A 25035-nucleotide genomic window follows, 5' to 3' on the forward strand; every position below is an offset into this window, starting at 1 on the left:
AGAACTTTTGTTACACACTAATTTGGCCATATTAATATTTTGTTCCTCCCTTGGTAAAAACCAATTAACTATACAAATCTGATTTTTCTCTGGGATCAACAGGTTTATTTTGCCTCTTGGGTTAAAAAATATTGGTGGCTGGATTTTTGTTGGGGACATACATCTTTGTAAGTAAACTTCCATCAGCAGGAATTAGAATTGGGCAGTTCTGTAATGTCTGTATCTTGTAAAGGGGCTGCTGTTACGTTATTATGTATAGGAGACAGCAAAGGGACTGATGCACTTTGGCCTGATGCGCAGCAGTCCCGTTATGTATAGACCTGTATTCCCAGCTAGGGAATGCAGATGTGCATTAGTAGAACCCAGCGTGCATTGGGACACTTTTGCTGGTGTCCTATTACACATTTTTACAATTGCCTAACAAGGATTCTTAGTGCCTTTGCATAGCTAAGTAAAGTTAAATAACGTGCACCATGCTCAAGGATTCCAGCCATAGTGCTGATAAATTTTCAACAGCTATCCTAACATTATTCTGTGAAGATATGTATCCTAGTATGTACAGTATCTAAACACTTTTGTTTCTGCATGTTGTCTCCCCTAAATCATAGGATGGCTCTTTATTGCTGACGTCTGCTTCATGGAGTCAGCCTCTTTCTGCACTGTGGGGAATGAAGACAGTCTTTGAAACCAAGTACGTGTACTCTGTGCAGGGTGTTTGTTGCCCGGGTAGATCAAACTATTAAAACAGCATTGGTTGTCTTTATTCCTATATGAACTTTGGTTCACTATAGAAATTTATTCAGGTGCAATAATGGTCAGAAGATAGATAGGTAAAGATTACCCGAATGAAAAGATTCACAGTATTAATAGAAGCCAGGATATGGCTGACTCCTGCTGATAATTCATTAGGTGCTGTATGATGCATTCCAGTACATTGAATATTAACACACAAAGGTAGACAGAATGACACTTTTAAAGCTTCACTTTGGTGTTTTACTGCTCACTAAATATTTGGTTCTTCTGTGCAGGCATTCATTCACGGATGACCACTATGTGGAATTCAGCAAGCATTCTCAGGACAGGGTCATTGGCACAAAGGGGGATATTGCTCATGTAAGTAGTAACTGCAGAATCTCCAAAGCCAGTGCAATTCTAAAGATGTGGTTTTGTTAAAGTAACTTCCAGCCAGTACCATGCTTTATGGTGGGCTGGAGTAACTTTCTAGATGGGAGGCTGCACTGGACCGCACAAACTGATTGCATCACGATTGCATTTGCTGTTGTAATCAGGTGTCCACAATGGCTGTTCTCTGTGGTTCAGGAGGATATTAGAGTCTCCCCTGATCTCCATATACCATAGTGCCCTGCAAAATCAGAGGGCAGAACATCTATTTCCCATCTTGAAGTGACAGGTAGAGAAGAGAAGGAAGAAAGCCCATCATGATTTTCGCAGTATGAGTGATGGTTACAGACATGATCATCAGTATGGCTCCACAAAACAGGTGTGGCAGTGAATGTTTCTTGTTCTTGTCATATGGCATCGGATTAAACCAAATGATTTAGACCAGCAACCTCCAGATGGTGTTGGACTACAGAACATCCAGTCTTCCTGGAAATGAAGTCCAGCATATCAGCATGTCAGTTTGAGGAAGCCTGGTGTAGAGAGAAAAAATACTACTAAGAGTCTGGTGGGTTAACATGCTAGCAAAGTAAAGATGATGGGTCCCTTCCAGATATTCTATAACAGATAGCAGAATGATGTGTAAGTATATTCTGCTCACAGACTGTGGCATTCCTTTCAATTGGGTTGGCCTCTTCTTTCCTTTCTACAAGCAGTTAAAGACCTTTTTATTTAGGCAGACCTTTGGCTCATAGTTCATGTGGCAAAAGGGGCTATTAATGGGACCTGACTTTTATCACATTTAATATGTTGTAAATGTATCTTAAACCAATGTCCTGGGTAGGACTGATGAGGCTCTGATAGTGCTTAAAAAGGAATTAGAAATGACTCCAAATGTGATGGTGATATTGTCACTATTCAGAAGGATTGGCTGATGGAACAGGCTTTATGGAGATTGATTAGATGGATTTTGGCCATTGGCACAGGGCTATCAACATATTTCTCTTCCAGGTATGACACTTTGTTCAACAGTCACTAAATGTAACAGCAAAAGTACATGTAAAGTTTCAGAGAGAAAATCTATGGAATTTCCTTCATGCTGTCATTTAATTCAGGAGAAATGAAGATGAATAAGTGGCTTGGAGCTAGAGTTTCCATGAGTAGAACTTTATTTATGGGGGCACTCCTCCTGGAATGGGTGGCTAGAGGCAGTTTTTGTCATTTCCCCTGGCAAACTTCTCTTCCTACTGAAAAGTTACTCTGAAGGGTTGGGGCCTCCCTTTTCCTGGTAGGAGCCACCATTGCATCTTGGTTGTTTCCTTAATCAAGAGGAGTCGAGAAGAGTCCAATTACTGGATCCAGCCCAGTAATTTTAATAAAAATTGTCCAGGTCACCGGTATGAAAACATGAAAGCACCTCTGTTCTGAAGAGTTGGCAGAATTCATGCAGAAGGTGTAAATTTCATGCAGAGTTCACACCAGGATTTTTTTCGCATGATGGAAACAAATGTTGTCACAAAGCAACAAATCTATTCAAATTCTTAATTTTCCTTGCCCTCTTGATTTCCCTGAATGTTTGCATTTAAACAAAGCATCATTCTGTGATGCTTTGCTGCTCATTCTATTACCCTTTGAGGGAAATCTGATTTCCAATAATAATCTCATCATTGGTGTAGCAGCAGGATAAGAGCATTTGTTCCTAGTTTCAGCAAAAGAATATATGTACTGCAGGGATTTTGTAAATTACAGGTATCAGAGAAAAGGTTAAAAAAAACCAATGTCAGATGCTTCAAGTAGGAATCATTGGTCTGGTTCCCAGTTAAACATCTGTGTGAAAATAATTTTAAAGGAAATCTCTAAAATATTTTCAGACTTCATTTGCAAGAGTCACAAGAAATACTCTTGCACAGAAGCAGAATGTTGGCAGGCCAAATGCTGCACAGTCACAGAGCACAAAATTAAACATATCACAGTGTGTCTCAGCAGTTTAAAAGATTCTCCTTTTTTCTTAATGGAGAAGGATTTCATGGACTAGAGCAGGGAATTTTGCATCCTTCCAGAATTTGTTGGATTGCAAATCACAGCATTCCTCACTGTTGGCTGTGTTGGGAGTTCAGATTCAACAACACCTGCAGGCTGCAGGAATCCCAGCTTTGGGCTAAAATCTGCCTGAAGAGGATTTGAGTCTGAAATCTTACAATGTAGACCATGTTAGATTTGAGGGTAGACTAACATGGCTGCTTCTCTGCAGTCATGTTAGCTTGGAATATCTGAGAAGCGCCATGGCCTTTGTACAACCGGCTTGTCAGATGCTCATGAAACATAGTGTAGCTTGTTATGTATCAGTGGACAGTTGTAGCTATTTCTGCTAATTTATTTATTTGTTTTATTGCATATATATCCCACCTTTCTCCCAAAATGGGATTCTATGCTACAACCCTTCTTGAAGAAATTTGCTTAAATTTGGAGATGGTGGACATATTAAGAATGATTGAGGTACAGCGAAAATTATTTTATTTGAATTAGGAAAACAAGGGTGCTGTTGTGAAACTTGGGAATATCTTACCCTTTGTTTTTCTTGATTACCAAGAGTGAGAGAATCTAGAGAAGAGAACCCTTGTTAAAACTATAAATTAAAGTACAGTTTTTGAAAGGGAGAGAGTTAGCAAGGTAAACAATTTTCCTAATCATTCAAAAGCTAATAAATATAGTATACCGTTTGTTAGAAAATTATGAAGTTGCTGTTTTTGGAGTGTTCTCAGGAAAGCTGTGTATGAACTAATGAGCTCTTTAGAAGGTGAGTGAGCACGAGGAGATGGCTGTCCATAGAGACTGATCTGGAAATGCTTATAAGTACAGTTCATGCAAACATTCTGTTTATCTTGACTAATTAATGTTTTTCTCTTTTTCAATCTGAAAGATTTATGATATTCAGACTGGCAACAAGCTGTTGACTCTGTTTAATCCAGATCTTGCAAACAACTACAAGAAGAATTGTGCCACCTTTAACCCCACAGATGACCTTGTCTTAAATGATGGTGTCCTTTGGGATGTCCGCTCTGCACAGGCTATACATAAATTTGATAAATTCAATATGACCATTAGTGGTGTTTTTCATCCAAATGGGCTGGAAGTCATAGTCAACACAGAGATTGTATCCTTTCTGCCTTAACTGTGTCTGGCATGGGAGTCTTAAAGAGCTTGTTGTGAGGAGCCAGCAGCTGCAGCATAGGGCATAACCATTCTTGATGGATCTTATGGAACAGATGAATGAAATTTTGTAGATTTGGCAGTAGCAGAAGCTGGGTAAATAGGTTCTTTGGCTTCACATATTGCAGTGCCAGGTAGGTACTCCTATTCAAAAAACGTTTCAGCATGGGGGCGGGGGGAGTGTTGAACAGAGATGGGCATCATGTAGGCCAAACTTTATGTAGTGGAGGAGCACAGGGTACAGAAGGTGGATAGGAAGAGTGAGAACAGCTTTCATGGAGTTGTGCCATGATATATGTGTTTATTAATCATGAAAGCTATGTGTAGATGACCAATTCAGACCTCTTTCACTTCCCAGGGAGCCAAGTGTGCAAGGAGGGAAGATGAAGGTGGGGAGAAAAAGTGGGGTACATAAGAACTTAAGATCTCTGCAGTTTCCTTCCTGAGATGTGGCCATTTGAGCCTATGCCTATGCAGCACTCCAAGGGTGAAATCCAGTGCAGTTTTTCTGCTGCGAGAATTTCTTGTATCAGAAGAACCAAAGGTGAGGAATCCCACTCACTCCTGCAGCCTACTCATTCCCTCAAAGCCTGAGGGACACTCTGGAGCAAAATTTCAAAAGAGCTGAGGGTTTTGGGAGCAAAAACAGGAAAAGAATCTCCAGTTGCATGTGAAGCAGTCTTTTGCTCCTGCAGCATGGTTTTGTTTTAAGAATGGTCACAAAGGGTAGTATAATGGGACTTTTAACTTGAGTTTCTTTTCTAAAGATCTCTGACATGGAATTGGGATGTTCATCTTTTACTGCTGTAGATGATAACATCATAGGCAAGAACCAATGTTTCTTTTTCACAACAAGACAGGGAGAAAAGTGGTGGTCACACCCATTTTTTGCTTTGGGGCCACTCACTGTCAATACTGTATGTGATTCTGACAGATTGTGGCTCATGACAGAAAACAAGCTATAGCAAGTAAAATCCAAGATGTTTCATACTTACCAAAGAATTCACAGTACTGTGAAGTCAAGGCCCTGTTTAGGTTCCTATTTCTGAATTCTGTATAAAAGGAACATAGCTTTTGAGAAGATCAAAGATTTTTGAAAAATTAATAGGGAAAACAAGCAAATGGTTCATTAGACAAACTTGCAGATGTTCATTATGGTATATTATATCAACTGAAATGAAAGTTACCTTTCATGGACTCTTAAGTGGTGAGGTTGTCTTGTAGGTAACTTAATATGAAGAAGAAAGTATACCAACCAAGTCTGAATTTGAAGAATTGGGTTTATATCCACAATATCTCATGCTAAAATAAATAAAAGTCTTAAAAGTGCTGCCATGTTCCTCCCCCCTCCTTTTGATACTGCAATAGATTTTATGCCTACTTCTTTGGGGAAAAAATGTACCAATAGTGATAATGATGTAGTGATAAGTTGCTGCTGCTGATATGCTGATTGCCCTGGAAATAAATGTGCTGCTGGTGGGTGGGTGTTGTCTTCCTTAATGCACTTTCCAGTGGGACCTGCGGACTTTCCATTTGCTACACACAGTGCCAGCCTTGGATCAGTGTCGTGTTGTCTTCAACCACACTGGAACAGTCATGTATGGAGGTAAGAGGTCTATTGGCTTGACCAGTTAACTACTATCTGCCATCTTGCAGAAGTGCAGAGGGGATCACAACTCACTTCTGTGGGATATACTGTACTTCCATGTTATGTTTGACTTCTCCCTTTCCTGGTAAACTACTGCCTCCTTCTACTACCTTGGTATTCTCTTCCCTCCTTCAAACTGATGTTGTATCTTCATACCTTCCCTATCCTCCCTGCCTGCACTTTTCTCTCTCTTTCTGGTACCTCTTTTTGCCAGTCCTTCACTGCTATACTGTTCAGTGTTCTTTTCCCACAAAGCCTCTGCTTGCAAATCTCCCCCATAAAACTGATCCATAATTATTTAGAGGATAACTCAAATTCTTCAGGTTATAATACATATTGTATATATTCTAGACATCGTGGCATTTTACATTTTGTGAATTTGGAATATTTTTCTGCTTTAAGAGAAATTAGCTTCATTTAAATGTTTAAGAATTTTACTCCTTTACTAGCCTTGCTTCTTTTAAAAACAATTTGCCTCCTAGCATGTATTTTTTAAAATTATTACTTCCTTTCTATCAGCTATGTTACAGGCTGATGATGAAGATGACTTGCTGGAAGAGAGGATGCGAAGCCCCTTTGGGTCATCATTCAGGACATTCAACGCAACAGATTACAAACCAATTGGTAAAGTTTGTGGCTGCATTTATCTGAAATTACACTGGGGAAAATCTGTGTTGGGGTGATCTGCTGAAAAAAGTGCTATCTAACATTTTTTGGTGAAAATACTGGGACACCAAGCCCTGAATGAATCTCCACAATAAGTGGAAGAGAAAGCTCTTTGTCCCAAAGAAAGTGAGCTGTGATGCATTGGGCCATTTGCCAGAAATTTGAGATTTTCAGTTGAGGCCTCTTGTATGTCCCAACACATAGTGAAGGTGGGTTAATGGGTACATGTAACAGGACTTTCTCTTTAGTAGCACCTCAGCTATGGAACTCCTTACACAAAGAAGTTAGGCTGGCTCCAACTCTTTTAAGCTTCCAGTAGATAGCCAAAACAGTGCTGTTCTGCATGGCATTCAGTGTTTGAAACTGCTGTTTTAAATGTTTGGAAACTGGATTCTAGGGTTGTTTTTAGTTGAAGATACTTGTTGAAGCTGTTATTTTCTTTTCCAGCAACCATTGATGTAAAAAGAAACATTTTTGACTTGTGTACAGACACAAAGGATTGTTACTTGGCAGTTATTGAGGTAAATGTTATTCTTGTACATGAATTAAAATATGGGATTGCAGCAATCAGGTGGTGGAGAATCTGTGTTTTAACTCATTCTGTTTGCTGCATGGTTTCTGTTTTTAGAACCAAGGAAGCATGGATGCCATGAACATGGACACTGTTTGCAGGCTGTATGAAGTGGGCAGGCAGCGTTTGGCAGAAGATGAAGAAGATGAGGAAGAAGACCAGGTGAGTTCTTTTTTCGCTGTTACATTTTAGCTGAATTCTTTAGAAGTAATTTGAAAATCATCTTTCAGCCCCTATTAGAATATAATATATTTGTTTTCAGTTTGTTGTGACAGTACATTAAAACTTAATTTTGAGAGAGTGCCGCTAAGTGCTTTAATTTGTTGCAGTTCTATAGATTTTTTAAAAATCTGGTATAAAATCTGATATTAATTAATCATTAGCAATAATAGTGTGTTTTAGCTTTTAATCATTTAATTTTATGTGTTTGTAATGTATATACTCAACTTTAAGTTGACCTCATGTAAAAGTCAAGGGCATGTTTTTGGAACAAAATTATACATTTTGATGTGATCTGTGGATAAGTCAAATGTAAAACATGAGGGCATGTAACAGAGGACCTGAAGGAAGAAGCAAAGGAAAACAATTCCAAAGAGTGTACAAAATTTCTGCAGGCATAAATGTTTGTGCTCCCACTAAAGGCTAGAAGGATGAGGGAGCAGAGTGGGGGCAGTGCTTCCAGGACTGATCAGGCTCTTTGCTTTCACCAAGGGATGGTTACTTTTTTAAATAAGGCTTAAAGTACAGTATTTACATTGGCCCTTGGATAAGTCAACCCAGGTTTTTGGGGGCAAATTTTAAACTAAAATTTCTAGACATGAGTATATACAGTAATTAAATTCTAATTATTTAATATAAATTATGTATAATTAATCACTCTGAGAACTCTACTCAGAATTGGAATGAGAAATGAGACTTTATGATGTTCTTAACAGTAGTTTATGGATTCCCATGACATCCATCCAGTGTCCATGCTTCCAACAATGTATTATGAAATAGCTAGACTAGGCTTTGAAGTTGGTCATTGCTGCCTAAGGAGATAAACCCCTACTTAATGGGAGCTTTCTGTTCCCTTGTGTACCAGTATCTGGTTTTGCCTATTTTGTCACTGACAGGTCTTTCCTGTGATGAAGTATGAGGGTAATTAAAAATGGTGACTGTTGTTTTTGCTTCAGTTTGAAGAAAGCAGCTTGACTACCAACAAAGTGTTGTTGTTTTGCTTGTCTGTATTTTGCTGCTGTTGAAATGTATTTACAATTTTTTAGTGCTGTGTCTGTGCGGTTGCTGCCCAGAGTTTGGAGTGCTGGTCGAATCCTGAAATCTTGGGCAAAAAAAGTAGAGGTGAAAGAAACTTTAAGCTAATATGTCAGACAAATATTGAAACGTTTTCTCTTTCCTTAACTCAGAATAGAGGCAGCATCAGGCATTTTTCATTGACCGGTGTGTCATTAGTATTTTCCCCTAAAACATAAAAGCTTTCCAGAGGAGTTTTCCAGCAACGCATAATGCAGTTTTAATAAGTCATGATCTCAACAGTAGTCCCTGAAATCTCACTCCTCATTTTTGGCCTTTTCTGTTGGTAATGAACCTTTCTCTGATATATTCACACTGAGGATTTCCTGTTTGTTTGAGATGTGATCAAATAGCTTTTGTTCTTTAGCTTCTTCTGATTTCTCATACATAGTGTTAGCAATGTTCCTGGAAGCCCTGAGTTCACAAATATGGAGGCAGGAGATCTAGGCCATCATTGATTTTCCTGAGAGCTGGACTGGTGTCAATAATTTATTTCTCATAGTTGTATTTGCATCCCAGTCTTCGCCAACTACAGGAGCAGTGGGCCAAAATTGCTATCAGATACACTAACCAGTCCTACATGCAAAGGAGGAGGAAAAGCGGCATCTACCCCATGTATACAGTACTCCAACTTTTGCAAAGGACATGGATTGCTGGAGAGTAGTGCCAGAAATATAGACTGGACAAAATAAGCAGGTGTGTGTATGTGTGTACTTGTGCACACATGCATACATGTCAACTTTCCTTCAGTGCCCTGTAGGCTTTGTTGGCCACTGCTTTTACAAAGAACAAATGTAATTTCAGCTTTCTGTGTTTTGGTGATTCCCCACTGCTGTTTTGTAAGGTCTTCAGAGTCTTCCTCTAGTTAGCTTTGAACTAAAATGGAAATGAAGAGAAAAGACATCACAAGAAAGACGTGGCTGTGCTTTGTGAGGTGTGTGCCATTCCCCACCTGTGCCACACATATATAGTAGCTTTGAACTTTGCCATCATGTGCCATTTCTGTAATTCTTGGTTTTCCCTTTGGACCATCAGGGATGAGTAATATTGCTTCTGCCAGTGGAAGAGGTTTCTTTCTGGAAGCATCTTTAGTCTTCTCCTATCAATAGACCCCACCTAAACAGTTAGTTCTTGTTATCAAATTGATATTTTGGTTAGAAGAAAAAGGTAGTCCTTCTTGAAAAGCCTTGTTTAGTTGTTAGACACAGGATATTTCCTTCTTGGTTTGTCCAGTATCTACAGTGGTTGGGGTGAAGGGGCCAGAAAATAAGTTAGGAAAATTGTCAGATGCCTCACTCAGTCCCAGCTGTGCCAAGAACATGACTGTGTGAATGTTGCAAGGAGCAGGATCTGGGAGACTAGATGCAGAATTCTTAGCTGTCCTCTTGCTGCCCCTGCCTTAGATCTTTTATAATCTACTAAATCTCCCACTGGTAAGAGCAACTATATCAGCAGTGCCCAACATCAGTGGGAGATACATGGTCCTTAGAGTTGCCATTAGTCACATAACGGTATGGTAATGTGATGGGTGATGTGATGGTTTCAGTTGCTCATGCCCATCACATCACCCATCTTGTACAATGCAGGTTTCACTGGGTAAGAGAAAAAGGAGACTTGGTGGTAGAAGGGGATGTGGCAGTACATGCATGATGTGGTTTAACTCAGTCGGGTTTTGACATACTTTCTGTATAGAGTGACCTTAGTCACATTTCAGAGCTTCATTGGCCACAATCTTGCATCTTGTTTGGAACAGCATGATATGTTGTAAAGAATGGTGATTGTCTCTGTCTTTTGCTGTAGATCTTTTTCATCTGCTAGCATGGAAAGGTAGTGAATAGTAAGCTGTATAGAGAGTGAAATCACTTGTTAAATACAAATATTTGAGGAAATTAATATCGATGAGTATAGGTGGTCATCTTGAAACCTGGAGAAATCACTTTTTGGGACTACCTTTCCCTGAATTCCTCAGCTAGCATTAGCACTGGATTGTGTTCACTACTGATTTGTTTCAGAGAAATAGAGAAAGGCAAACAATGTATCATTAAAGATTAATGTGCTAGTGTCAGTATTCAAAAACTAGATCTTTTTGATGTACTTTGTGTACTTGTACATAAAATTAACTACAATTTCTTTTTAAATGGAGTAGATTTGCTCTCTAGCAAAAGTTCAGAGTTAGGGCATATCCAATAGATTTCACATAAGTAAATTAATGCTCTAATGTGCTAATAAATGTAGTAGTTTCCCTAAGTTGAGTTGTTACTATTCTATTATAACCATTAAACCTGAGGGCAGGGAAATGTCTAATTTAAAAAATTGTAAGCCGCTCTGATAGCCTTTTGGCTGAAGTTATAAATATTATTATTATTTGCATTTTTAAAATAAAAGTTTGGGCTCAAAATAAATACTTCTTAGGAAGATAAAGATATGACGCTGACTTATACCAGACCCTCTAACTGGGTCTGTATTCTCTACTCTGATTTGCAGTAGTTCTCCAGTGTCTGAGGTAGAAAGGTGTTATAGGCAGGATACAGACTGCCAGAAAGAAGTGCTGGGGAGGCGCCTCTCTTTGCTCCGCAGCAGCGCTGCTGCACAGCAACAAGGGAGCATTAAAAAGTGGCTCCTTTTTGTGGCGCAGTTGCGCCGCTGCAAACCTACAAAGACATCCCAATGGCATTGCAGCTATGCAGTGCTGTTTGTACGCTGTGCAGCTGCTCCGTCATAGCTGTGCGTGCCGTGTGGGTGGTGCTGCGCAGCTGTGACACCTTCATCACATGCTAGGGCTGTGGGGCGTCTGCACACACTGCCCCCGAGGCAACCCTAGCACGTCATGGGCGTGCCGCAAAGGGCCCGTCTGTACAGGGCCATAGAATCACCTGCTACTAGATTTCTTTTTAACTGGAATTGTATCTTCTGTGTATGAAGTATGTGCTCTATCCTGAGCTCTTAAAACCTCTTGCACAGAATAAAGGCAATGTGTTGTGCAACATACTGAACCCAAAGAGAGTATATGAAAAATACAGTGGGGGGTGGGGGGGTATTAAAATGTTTGTAGCTACTGTAGATAAGTAGTTAGTGACTTAGTTAGCTAAAGCTGTAGAATGGCAATAACTGTGTTTTATCTCTTCACTCCAATTTGGCATCTATGACAAATTGTTTGCTGTGTTACGTGTGTTTCATCTATCCCTGTCTCCTCGTCTGCATAGAAGCCTATGGTAAGAAACTTGCCTTCTGTGTGCTAATATGTCTAGTCAGTTCTGCACCATGCCTTGGATAACCTGTGAGGGGTTTGTGTATACTTGGAGAGGTGGACCCCTAAAGGTAAAGCAAGCTCTATGTGTTTCAGAACATTTTTGCCTGAATGTCTGTCCCATGAAAATGGAAGACATTAATTAATTCAAACTTTAGGTTGGACAAGGGAGGATGTGGGAGTAAGATTTGGGCTGGAAATATACAGGAAGGGAACTGAAAAGAACCGTCTCATGTTGGAAAAGCAGTTACACCATTCAGTGAGGGATGAATTTTAGAGAGCAGTTTTAGAAATTAAGATGAAGACTAAAGCAGATTTTTAGAGCAGCAGTTAAGATGAAGACATATTATAGCCAAGTAATACATGGCAGATTTTCAAAGAAAATAGAAGCTGTTTACTGTAGGAGAGAATAAATGAACTATTTAGCCAAAACTCATTTTTGCAATTCAAGTGAACCACACACACACACACACACACACACACACACACACACACACACACAGTGGGTGTATATACAGTAGGTGATAAGAACAGGTTTGGGTTTAATGAGAGGGGGTTGTTGGCAAGGGCATGATATGGGTGTAACAACAACCTTTATTTTTAAATGTGTAATCCCTCAGTCATGCATACCTTTCTCCCTTCTTCACCATTGTGCTGCAAAGAAGTGACTGGAAACTGCTTCTATTTCTAGTTAAATGCAGCCTGAACTCTAAACTGTAGTTACTCTTAACTGATTTGTTGAAACAAGCCAGCTTCATAAAGCAAGGGTTGAGATTTCATTTTCATTATTTTAGATTGAGATTTCATGAACAAAATGCATTCAGTCCTCCTTATCCATGGATTTTTTTAGCCACAGATTCAAGTGTCCACAGTTTGAGAAAATAATAAAAAGTATAAATTCCAAATAGTAAATCTTGATTTTGCCATTTTATATAAAGGACACTGTCATTGTATTTAATGGGACTTGAGCATCAACAGATTTTGGTATTCACTGAGGAGCAAGGTTCTTGGAACCAAAGCTCAGTGAATAAGAAGGGCTCACTGTATATATTGCTCAGGTACACAAAATAGCTGTTGAAAGCATAGGGAGATGGGTGTATTTTGTATACACATACACATAGCCATGTTCAGAGAAGGGTAGAATTGATCATGCTGAGATTATTTACTTGAATGTGACATTTTTAGCTCTACTTCTAAGACATTTTGAGTATATCAAGAAAAATGTAAAGTGTAAATGTGACCCCAAAGAGTTTGCAAATGCATGAGTTACTCAGCCATACTCAGCTCAATCCACAAGGGATGTAACTGCATCCCATATTGATTGACAAATAGTAGTTTGTTTTTGCATGATATGGGAAGTTACTTTGAAAATGGACATATGTATCCTGAAAGCAGAGAGTGAGTCAGTCAAACAGTGAATGAGATTTGATATCAAAGAGCCCAGGCACACCCAGTACAGGTAGGCCAGGGTTGAGTTTCCACAACATTACGTGTGACAGAACATAAATATTGTTTATACAGATTCTGCCATCTTAGGTCATCGTCCAGGTCAGGCAAAATTGTGCCACATGAGCCAATGATCTTCCAGTTCACTCCCCATTAGAAAAAAGGCCTCCCTGGGCTTGAAACTGGCCAAGGGACCCAGAAAATGGGGGAAATTGCCCCTGCTCTTATCCATGTGGCTCATGAGCTGCATTTTTCCCATGACTGCTCTAGGTGGACCTTTTCAGTTATGCACAGTTTTGGTCTCCTTCACATTGCTTGGGACTGGCTTTCAGACCCTGCCATCAACAAACGGTCTGATAGTCACTAATAGCAGACCTATCTTATTATATCATCCTTGTACATAAAATGCCTTTTTCTACAAACTTAGTCAGTCCCCATTCCTCTGCTATGGGTTTTGGCCTCCATGCCATCAGGTCACTGCCACAGTAGTATGCCTGTGGAAATGCACACCACCCATCCAGCAAGGACAGATTTGGAATGAATCTCTCTGCCATTGAACCATCCCTCTTAGACACTCATTGCTCTCAAGTTTAACTTCCAGCTACAGCTCCATTAATATTGTCCTAGTCACCTCCTTAACAGAAATAATTGACTCTTAGGGCCAGCACTCCTGCCATGGTGCAGCAAGCTCCTGCCTCAGCCATTCGGGAAGTTACACTGACTTTGTTGGCACTGTGCATTTGTTATGGCAGGGATCACATGTCTAAACATGCTGCTGGATGCAGAGTTCCACTGCATCCATTTTGGTATGCTGAAGATGGGGATTATGCCTCCAAATGTTCTGCCTTCATACCATAAGAATATACCTTGTGGATATAGTTGTGGGAGATAGCATCCTCTTTCTCCCATAGAGGATGAAAGATCCTTTTTAAAACAATTTATCTACTTGGGAAAGTGTCTAGAGTTGGAGGTTGAGACTTGACTGCACATTATTGGCCCAGTGTTCAAGAGTTTCCAGCTTCGGTCGTCAACACTTCCTATGCCATATTCTCTGCCTAACAGTCTTGCCAGACCTCATTGTCTCAACATAATATAGGACTGTGAACTTTTACTGGGTTCAGGTCTAGGACTGCAATTTCTGGTTTAACATGCATCAGCTAACTTCATTGTAGAAGTATCATGAGGGAAAAATAAAGAGAAGCTTCATTTGATGTCAGCTTATAAAGAAGACCACAAAAATAATGCCATGGAATGTAGGTTAATTCCAAGGTTTGACTAAGAACCAACATAGGTTTCTAAATAAATAAGTAAAATCATTCTAGATTAATCTTGGGCCAGATTAAGGAAGAATATTTAGAATTCTCTGTCTAAGTGCTTTAGCAACTCGCCAAACTACCATCCATAGGATGTAACCCTGACAGTTAAAGTGAGATCATAGTGCTATAATTTTGTAGTGTGAAAGAGCTCTTTCTCTCTCTCAAGAAATTACAAACTGTGTAGATCAAAGGAATGTTACAGATGTATTATGCCAGGATTTCTATAAGGCTTTTGACAAGGTCTTTCATGATATTCTTGCAGACAAAGTACTAAAATGTAGACTAGACAGTACTTTTGTTGGGTAAATTTGTAACTAGTTGATACACTGAACCCAAAAGATGCTCACCAGTGGTTCTTCTTCACCCTGGAGAGAAGTCACAGATGCCACTGGGTTTTGTCCTAGGCCTGATATTGTTCAACATCTTTATAAATCACATGGATGATACTGTACAATTAAGAGCATGCTTACCAAATTAATATCCCAAAGGAAAAGATCAGAATTCAAAATAACCTTAACAGGTTGCAGAGCTGAGCCAAAACTAACAAAATAAATTTCAACAGGGATCAGAGAAAGGTAGACAAAACAGATGAAATGTACATCTGTCTTGACAGCAGTACTTTTAAAGGGATCTTGGAGTCTTAGTAAACACAACTTAAATATGAGTCAGCAGTGTAATGCTAACATATTAGCTAATGCAATTCTAGGCTATATTAACAGGAATATAGCTTCCAGATCAAGGGAAATAATAGCACCATTCCATTCTGCTTCCATCAGAGTTTATCTGGAATACTGTGTTCGTTTCTGAGCACTGCAGTTCAAGAAGGATAAGTTGGAATGTGTCTAGAGAAAAGCATGGAAAGGGATCAAGAAACCAAGCTCTCTAAAGAATGGCTTGGGGATCTGGGTATGTTTAACTTGGAGAATACTGAGAGGAGATATGATTACCATATTTAAATACCTGAAGGGATGCTGTGTAAAAGAGGGAGTGAGCTTGTTTTTTTGCTGCTCCAGAGACTAGGACACAAAACAGTGGATTCGGATGAGAAGAAATGAGCTTCCACCTAAATGTTAGGAAGAATCTTCTGATGGTAAAAGCTGTTTGGTTGTGGAATAGACTGCCTTGGATGATTATGACTCTTTTTCTTTGGCAGTATTTAAACAGGGTTGGGTGGCCATCTCTCAAAGATTGTATATTCCTGCATGACAGGGGTTTGAGTAGATAGCTCTTGCAGTTTCTTTGGTTCTTTGATTTTGTGAAAAGGAATCTACCAACAGTTCCTGCAGGAAAATGTCACCCCTTTGATAAATAAGTTAATGACAGACATCTGTAGGGCCTTGTTGTTCTTCTAGACTGAGGCACATAAACTTGTAAGGCATGAAATCACTATTGGCTGGCATCCTGTGAACTGCAAGACAAAGAAAGAAACCAACCAACAAAAATATTGCAGGAACAATCAACCATCATCACGATGTTCACCTTCGTTCATGGGCTCTGGCTAAGAAGCTGAATAGAAACTGGGAACATGTAATTTGATGAGTAAGGTTTATTCAGGAGTAAAACATGATAAATTCAACTATGATTTTAAAAAAAGAAAGGAAAATGAGTCACGCCAGATCAAAATCATCATCTCAATCATGATACTCATTGCATTGACAGTCTTTCTTGGACCTCTTTCAGTCACCTTGACAATAGAGGGACATGGTTGTCCAAGTGTATGTTCCAGAAGGGCAAGTAATGCGATTTAAGCTTTTCCTCCACATATCTTCTTGAGTACCTCCAGGGCTCCATGCACTGGATTCTGCTGCTTCCATGGCACTGTCCCCTTTGGAGACAGGTTTCATAATTCCCTCCCTGCTTGGAATGTTCTTAGTATTAGTATTTGGAAAGAGAATCTGTTTAGATGTATATACTATACATGGTGACATTATACCCATTATAATATTACTGCTATAACTAAGATTTTAAAAATACACAAGGATTGTGGGTAATTCTTCATAGTAAAAAAAAAAACCCACAAAAAACTTAGATGTTCAAAAGTTTCAGTCCAGTTGAGATAATCCACACCTTTGAAGTATAAGCTAGAAAATTAAACATTATTTTGTGGCTGCATGCGTAAGTGAAATGTATTTGCTGTTGCTAAATGTATGGTGTAGGCAGTGTTAACAGAGAACTAAAAAAATTCAGTTTTCAACAGACTAAAATACAGTACTTGGTCTCAGTGGTGTACTCTCTAATGTGGTTTGTTATTTAAGTGAAGGGTAAATAATTTGGAAAATGAATACTTAATTTGGAAAAGTTCTTTTGGTGCACGTTTTATTGATAGTAGCCATCAATTTTTTTTTGTGAAATTTAGCAAAGAACTGCAGTTGGGACTATATCTTTTGAGAATGTGTGTGTCTGCTGAGGTGCTTTGAGGAGTTAGGTGGTACACTTTGTGACATACGTTTTGACTGTTGAACAGAATCACTAAATATATGGTGTAGATAGTGTTAAACAGTTTTGTATAGTTGCCCCTCCTTTCTCATGGACTTGAAGTCCATGGTCTTGAATATTTATGGAGGGGCGATCTCTGTTGTTTTCAATGGTGTGAGCCCCCATGGCGCATCCCCTGCACACACTTGCAGGCATATGCCCCATTCAAGCCTATGGAGCTTGAATATAGGCGAGTCTGTTTTTGTGGGGGCGGAATGGATCCCTTGTGAAAACAGAGGGCCAACTGTATTAGAAATGTCATTTTGTGCTTTGTGACATAGTATGAAATAAATACTGGAATACAGCAATATTAGGGAGACATTAATTTTTCACATATAACTTTGCTTTTCTTTGCAAATCCAGCACCTGATTCTTGGGTTTAAGACTTGGGTTAAGATGTTACTCAATGGGAGACCCTTGATTCAAGCTTGTTTCTCTGTTGTCTATGAAAAACTTGAGCCAGTTAACCTTCTTCAGAGCACCTGCCTGGAAAGTTCTTGTCCACACCAGGAAGTGTGTTCCCATAATTTGTTAAATATGTACTGTATGGAAAGCCTGTGAGATTTGGATACATGCTATAAATAAACTTGAAAGGATTAGCAGAATATTGTGATTTGAAGCAAATCATTTTACATTCCTGAATTATATTTTGGGTATGGCTTATGTTTGGAGAACTTGATACTGATCACATCAGATTTATTTCTGTTTTACCCCTCCTCCTGGCTGATTATCTTGATGAGATGGAGCAGTGAGAATGTGTTCATATGGGAACACTTCTCTTTCTAAGCAGCCTTTCTTGGCAAAGAGGCAAATTCTTGTGTGAGTGTGTGTGTGTGTGTTTGTGTGTGTGTGTATGCACAAATTGTTGTGTCTTCTGGTGGCGCAGTGGTTAAATGCCTGTACTGCAGCCATTCACTCAAAACCACAAAGTTGCGAGTTCAAGACCAGCAAAAGGGCCCAAGCTCGACTCAGGCTTGCATCCTTCCGAGGTCGCTAAAATGAGTACCCAGACTGTTGGGGGCAAATTAGCTTACTTGCTAATTAGCTTACTTGCTGTTCACCGCTATGATCTTTGGAATAGCGGTATATAAATAAAACTTATTATTATTATTATTATTATTATTATTATTATTACAGCTCTCCATTGGAATCAAGAGCAGGGAGATGTTAGAGATCTCTAGTGATGCTTTTGAGAAAATTTTAACTTCCTTATCAAGTCAAGACCAAGTAACTTTAGTCACAAGTGTTCCTGTGGCTATTGTCTCTATTTTACTGGGATGAAATTAATCTCCCCCAAATCAGTTTAAACTTCTTATTTCTTTATGAGGTATCACCTGTGCTGCATTTCACTGTCTCGCAAATAAGACTTGAAAATAACTGCTTGATTAGTTCAAGACAAACAGGATGATAGTGAAAAGAGAAACCTTTGCTGGACTATTTGACCAAATTGGAGATGTCCATTTAATGGTTGGTTTAGATTTTCATTCATAGCTAACCACTGACAGTGTGATTACCAGTTATAGTGGCCTGTTGAAATCAATGAGACTTAAATTGTAACTTAGGGTCCAAACAGACAGGCCAAAATAAAGCTGCTTTGGGTCACTTTGGAGGTATGCTGTTTAAATGATGCCCGTGTCTTAAGAGATTAGAAGCTGTGTCAAAACCATGCTTTGGTGCAGCTTCTGGCCTCTTGAGATGCATGTGTCATTTAAATAGCATATGTCCAAAGTGACCTGAAGCAGCTTTATTTTGACCTGTCTGTTTGAGCCCTAACTTGTCCCATTAATTTCATTCTGCCCAATGGCTAGGAGTATACTGGCATTTGGACTCTTCTAGATCTGTTTTAAATGGACAGTTTGTTAGCCTTTTGTAATATTACTTCTGCAGTTAAGAGTTTTGTCTCCACAGTCTGTTGCATTTGATGGGAATCAGGAAGGAGAAACTTTAAGCTCTGGACATGTTTTGGTGGACACTTTGAAAGGCATGGCAGTATGTTTATCACTGTAAGGTTGTGCGTTGGTCCATCCAGCTCTTGTTAGCTCTCATGTGGCCTTTTTTTGTAATATTTCTTCAGGAGGAGGAAGAACAGGAAGAAGATGATGATGAGGATGAAGATGATACAGATGACCTTGATGAACTGGATACCGATCAGCTGCTGGAAGCTGATCTAGAGGAAGAGGAAAACAATGACAATGCAGGAGAGGATGGAGAAAATGATTTCTCACCTTCAGATGATGAGGAACTGGCGAACTTGCTAGAAGAGGGGGACGAAGGGGAGGATGAAGATTCTGATGCAGATGAGGAAGTTGAGCTGATCCTTGGTGACAGTAAGTATGGTTCCTAGAAAGTAAATTTTAGAGCAAACCAGAATGGAAATATACAGAGTAAGACACCCACGTCCTTTACAAAAATGTATTTTGCTCTAAGTCTTTGTGTAGATTCCAGTCTGCCAGCTTTTCTTTTCTCTCTCGCCTTTCAACAGTCTCACAAGTAAGGGAAAATGTTTCCCATCTTGGTAGCTCAGATGCTGAAAGTTTGCCTTCAGTTTCCAGCTCAAACTAATGTGGGATTGTTCTGAGTTTACAGTCTTATCTCTGCGGACACTGCTGCTACTGCTAACCCACCATGGATAAACTATTCAGGTCTCATTCAGTTTGGGCAGAACTGCAGATCTTTTAAAAAAGATAAAGTAGTCCTAAAGTTCTATCATCCCATAAAGTTAATGATGGTGAAAGCCACTGCTCAGTGAAGGGATAAAATCTGGTTCTTATAGGCCCCTAAATTTAGCCATCTCATTTAAGGCAGCGCTTCATCTTCATGGGCCAAACTCAATTATTGCAGTAACACGGTTGTTATACACAGTAAAATGTTTGCAACATAAAGTTAAAAACTAGGACTGCTGGGTGCTGTAAGTCATAACATCTGGAGGGACCCAGTTTGGAGGGAGGCTGGGCTGTTTAAACTCCATGTGATTGTGCATAACTCAGTAGGACATTTTTTTGAGTAAACATGACATGTAGCCATCCTCCAGGAGAAGAATGTCAAATAAAATCAGCACCAGTCCCCTTCTGCTTCCTTTTCAGGTGCTTGCAAAGTCAGGCAGGTAACTACTGAATGTGCTAAGTGACTCATTTGAGATGCACAAAGATAGCCTATTGCAGCCTCTAACATGTACGCTGGTGGCTAAGTTTTACTGCTTAATCTTCCTCACATTTTAACAAAACCAACACTTCATTCAGGAATCCAGTATTGCCACAGCTGGTGGGTGTTAGAGGCCCCAGCCTCTTCTAATGACTCCATTTGAGTGATTCTGTTTATTTCATTCTCTCTGTTACCTCTCTGGAAGTTCTGTTTTGTACAAGTTTTAAAAACCCAAAAGCCACACAGAGGGTAAAAGATGGGAGAGGTAAGTTGTGGGAAAGGATGGTTATTTTAAAAAGGTTTGGATAGGGATGTGGAGGGGAAAACGGTATAAACTTTGTCCCAGGTATATAAAGTGGTGGCGGGAGAAGAGATGGGATTCAGTCTGCATGGGAACCATCAGTGCCCATTAACCTAGAATTGTGTTCTATTCCAAGTTATGGGCTGTGTGTGTGTGTACCTAAAGCTGTTGTCTACTGATATGAGGAAAGCATTCAGCATGTGCTCAGAGAAGGGTTTCCTTTATTGCTCCATAACATGTTCTAGAAATTAACCTTGCTAAGTCTGCTCTAGACACACATTCATGTGGTGAGGAATTCATTCATGTGAGGCTAGAGAAGAAAGCACTTAAGAAAGCCTTTTGTTGGTCTCTTCCATCCGCTTTCTCTTTCTTAGAATCATAGAGTTGGAAGAGACCACAAGGGCCATCCCGTCCAACCCCCTGCCATGCAGGAAATCTAAATCAAAGCATCCCTGACAGATGGCCATCCAGCCTCTGTTTAAAGACCTCTAAGGAAGGAGACTCCACCACACTCCAAGGGGGTTTGTTCCACTTTTGAATAGCCCTTACTGTCAGGAAGTTCCTCCTAATATTGAGGTGGAATCTCTTTTTCTGTAGCTTGCATCCATTGCTCCGGGTCTTAGTCTCTGGAGCAGCAGAAAACAAGCTTCCTCCCTCCTCAATATGACATCCCTTTAAGTATTTAAACAGGGCTAGCATATCACCTCTTAACCTTCTCTTCTCCAGGCTAAACATCCCCAGTTCCCTAAGTCGTTCCTTGTAGGGCTTGGTTTCCAGACTCTTCACCATTTTAGTCGCCCTCCTTTGGGCATGCTCGAGTTTCTCAACATCCTTTTTCAATTGTGGTGCCCAGAACAAGGGTGGCATTTGGGTTTTGGAAGCCACTGGAGTTCTTGATGTTAACCTTGGAAGAGGCTGGGCATCAGCCTGCTCTCCCAGTAAGGATGCCTGAAAATGGCCGACTGTTGATGCCCTGGGAACCTGGGATCCTTTCTCCCAGCCTAAAGCCTGTGAGTTTCATCCTGAGCTGAAATGTCTTGCTAGCAGACTCATTGGTGCTCTTCTTTTGTTTTGTTGTAGCACAGCCCTGCTCCTCTGTGGTCAGGCTCGTGAACCTGAGGGTAGGACCTTGTCAGGTGTCCAGTGGTTTTCTTGTATATTTCTCTGTCACTCCACTGTGTTGGTTGTAGGTATTTTGTCCCAAACCCACCATGACATCTTGCATAGCTCAAATTAAAAGATGAAATGCACTTTAAAAAAAGCTATGTAATTGGTGTTTTTCTGTATAACTGATGGGCATATACCCTTCAGGTGCTCCAGGTTGCAGCCTGTGCTTCTATCCATGGTGCTGCTGCACATGCTAGTAATGCCAACAATATATTTTAAATATTTATTAAATATATACCCCACTTTGCTTTTAAAAAATTGTGCTCCCCTTGTGAAGTCAAAGGCTTTCATGGCCAGCATCCATGGTTTTTTGTGGGTTTTTCAGGCTATGTGGGCATGTTCTAGAACATGGCCACATAGTCCGAAAAACCCACAAAAAAACCATGTGCTCCCCTCCTCTGTTGTAGTAGGTTTCTTCTCATAATATCACAGTGTTCAAATACATTTTAGACATACACACACATTTGAACTTTTGCTCCCTCTGTTCTCATAATAAGGTTCTGTGTAGTTGTCTGTTCAATGTTACTATCCTTGTCATACTCAAAAAGACAGATGACACTTGTTTCTCACCAATATCTGAGTATCTTCTCAGTGCTCTGAAACATGGAGCAAGTTCTTGCAAGAAAGGGTGTGTGTGAGAATATTACACACATTGGGCATTTGTGGAGGATAGGGATGCACTACTGGCACACAGAAATAAGCTAAAATATTGATGCTTTTGAGAAGACCCTTGAGAATATCATCATTTTTATTTATATACTTATATGCTTCCCCCCCCCCCCCCAAGTCTGGGAGTCAAGGCACATTCTGAGGCTTCAGAAATTCAGAGTGCAGAAATAATCCAGTTTAACACCACTTCAGCTTTCATGATGCAATGCTATGGAATTCTGGGAATTGTAGTTTTGTGAGCCATTTAGCGTTCTCTCACAGAAAACTCTGGTGTCACAACAAACTACAGCTCCCAGATTTCCATAGCACTGAGTCATGGCAGTTAAAGTGGTGTCAAGCTGGATTATTTTTGAAGTGCAGATGCAGCCTGAGTGAATGTACAGTATACACTTACTGGTAAAAGTTACTGCTTTAGAGTGCTTGGTAAAGGAGATCTCATTGTGTAGTTTAATTTTCATAGGAGCTCAGGACTGTTATGATCTGCAAAATTCATCGGGTCTGTAGGTCAGTGATACAAAAAGCACACAGTCTTCCTCCTTGGGATAATTTTGCAACCTGGTTTTCTTCAACCAAGAAGCAAAAGACAGCTAAATTATATCTAAATAATTTAATGGACCTTCGTCTCTCATTTCTGTTCACCATTTTTTTGGTGATTTTGTCCAGCCATTACAAGTCCATCTCAGTAAGTGTGAGTTTGGTTGGTGTAGTGAGTTGAGTGTTGGCCCACAACAACTATGGAAACCCACTGGGTGACCTTGGGCAAATCACACTCAGCCTCACACTTGCACTCAGAACAGAGCAAAGGCAAATCCCCACTGAACAAATCTTGCCAAGAAAACACTGTGAAGTTCACCTTAGGGTCACCATAAGTTGAAAACAACTTGAAGGCACACAGCAACAAATGGGATAGAGAGGAGTGGACTGAGTGACTGATAAGGAGATAACATCAGAAGCCTTGCAAAAGCCTTGAGAAACTCATGTTAAATTAAACCATGTAAAGAATGCATATGTGTAGTCTAGCCAGATATTAAAACTGACCATGCAATAGGGGACGTTACTCTACACCTGATCTCTTATTGGAAATTGTTGTATAATATTAATGTGTATGTATAGTTTTACTGGGAGCTTCATCTGCCGTAAAATTCAAGCATGTTGCTGTACCTCCTGCAAAAAAACAAAACAAAACAAAACAAATAACTTCATTTCATCTTGAATCTTAAATCCTGACCACATTGTGTCTCATATGAACAATGTATTGTTCTCTCATCTCTCTCCATGTTATTGTACCACATTTAGTACTTCTCAAACATAGTTTTGTCAAGTTCTCCCTTATGTGAGCCTAACTTAATAACTGCTCTTGGAGAGCCCTGGGCAAAACTCTCCACTGTGCCTGCATTGCATTGCACAGCTTCACCTGTCTGGGCTCCTTCAGCTGGCACTCTGACCAGGAGTTTTTGTTCTTCTTTTCAACAAGTGTTCTTGAAAATGCCATTAAGGACTTCATCTGGAAAAGGAGAGCTCTTTGTTAATATTATTTATTTCATTTATATGCCATCTTTCTCCAGGAGTAGGACCCAGAAAAAGAATAAGATAAAACATAACAATATAAAATTTAAACCATAAAAATCATATTAAAAAGGTGTGTGTGTGTATTTAAAAAGCATACAATAAGAAGCCTCCCTGCAAGCAACATGTTAGAAGCCTGCTTAAACAAAAAAGGTATTTGCCTGACAGCAAAAGGAAAGCAGGAAAGGAGCCGGCGTAGCCTCTTGTGGCAAGGCATTCCAGAAGGTGGGAGCAGCCACTGAGAAGGCCCTCTCCCATCTTCTCACCAATCAAGCCTGCAATGGTGGTAGGGCTGAGAGAAAGCCCTCCCCTGTGGATATTAGAACCCTTTGGAATTCTGTCCTGCCGGTTAATGTGTATTTTTTTTATTTCTGCAGGATTCTGACCTTTACACTGCTGAAGGAGCACCATTGTATCTAGGACAAACCCACACATGCAGTGGAAGCAGAGCCATGGGCCTAAACACTAACTTGGATGTTTTGCTCTCCCTTGAATTTTCTTTTAGTGTGATACCAATCAGTTTACTAAGGAAGAAGTGCTGCTTTGAATGCTGCACTGCTATAGATATCGTACAGAAAACATGGAGTGCAGTTCTAGTTCTCTGCTTGAGTTTGCTGTATCTATACAGCAGGTTTTGATGTGGCTGTTTTAGTGACATGCAAACCAAAGTGCAGAAAGTTGCCGAAGGAAAGAGGTATTGGAGAACTCCAAAGTTTAATACCTGAATCTCTGTTTTGGAGTGTGCTGCCTGTTCTCATTCTGCTCATGCTCTTTATAAAAATTCCAGAACAGGGTAGGGGTTAAAGCAGTTCTCTAAAAGCTTCCTCTGCAAAATACAGGAGCCCTGAATCTTGGTAATCCACCCTTGCAGAAATTAAATTTAGAACACAGGGACAGCTTTCCTCAAATTAGTGTTGTAATAGTGGGACATCACTACAGGAATGTATTTGAGTACAGTTGGCCTTCTGTATCCATCGATTCAACCACCCACAGATTGAAAAAATATATTTTTTAAAAATTCCAAAAAGCAAGCTTTGATTTTACCATTTTATCTAAGGGACACCATTTTATTATGTATATAGTGGGACTTGGGCATCTATGGGTTTTGGTATCCATGGGGGATCCTGGAACCAAGCCCCAGCGGATACTAAGGGCCCATTGGTGTTAAATGCAATTGGCATGCTTAGATCTGCTGTCCTT

General features: G+C 39.9%; 1 protein-coding gene across 3 annotated transcripts in view; it reads left to right on the forward strand.

Moving 5' to 3' along the window:
- The window catches only part of DCAF1 (DDB1 and CUL4 associated factor 1), a 46631-nt gene that overhangs the window by 19717 nt on the left and 1879 nt on the right, over nucleotides 1-25035 (forward strand). For all 3 annotated transcript variants that reach the window (XM_089525047.1, XM_089525066.1, XM_089525057.1), the window contains 8 exons: nucleotides 609-691; nucleotides 1029-1113; nucleotides 4040-4273; nucleotides 5842-5935; nucleotides 6497-6601; nucleotides 7091-7164; nucleotides 7272-7376; nucleotides 19066-19318. In XM_089525047.1, coding sequence (XP_089381173.1) covers nucleotides 609-691; nucleotides 1029-1113; nucleotides 4040-4273; nucleotides 5842-5935; nucleotides 6497-6601; nucleotides 7091-7164; nucleotides 7272-7376; nucleotides 19066-19318 — 1033 coding nt within the window. The remainder of the gene's footprint in view (nucleotides 1-608; nucleotides 692-1028; nucleotides 1114-4039; nucleotides 4274-5841; nucleotides 5936-6496; nucleotides 6602-7090; nucleotides 7165-7271; nucleotides 7377-19065; nucleotides 19319-25035) is intronic.

The sequence above is a fragment of the Sceloporus occidentalis genome, unplaced genomic scaffold (genome assembly GCF_023333645.1).
Source record: "Sceloporus occidentalis isolate IW3139 unplaced genomic scaffold, rSceOcc1.0.p SCAF_1, whole genome shotgun sequence".
Lineage (NCBI taxonomy): Eukaryota > Metazoa > Chordata > Lepidosauria > Squamata > Phrynosomatidae > Sceloporus > Sceloporus occidentalis.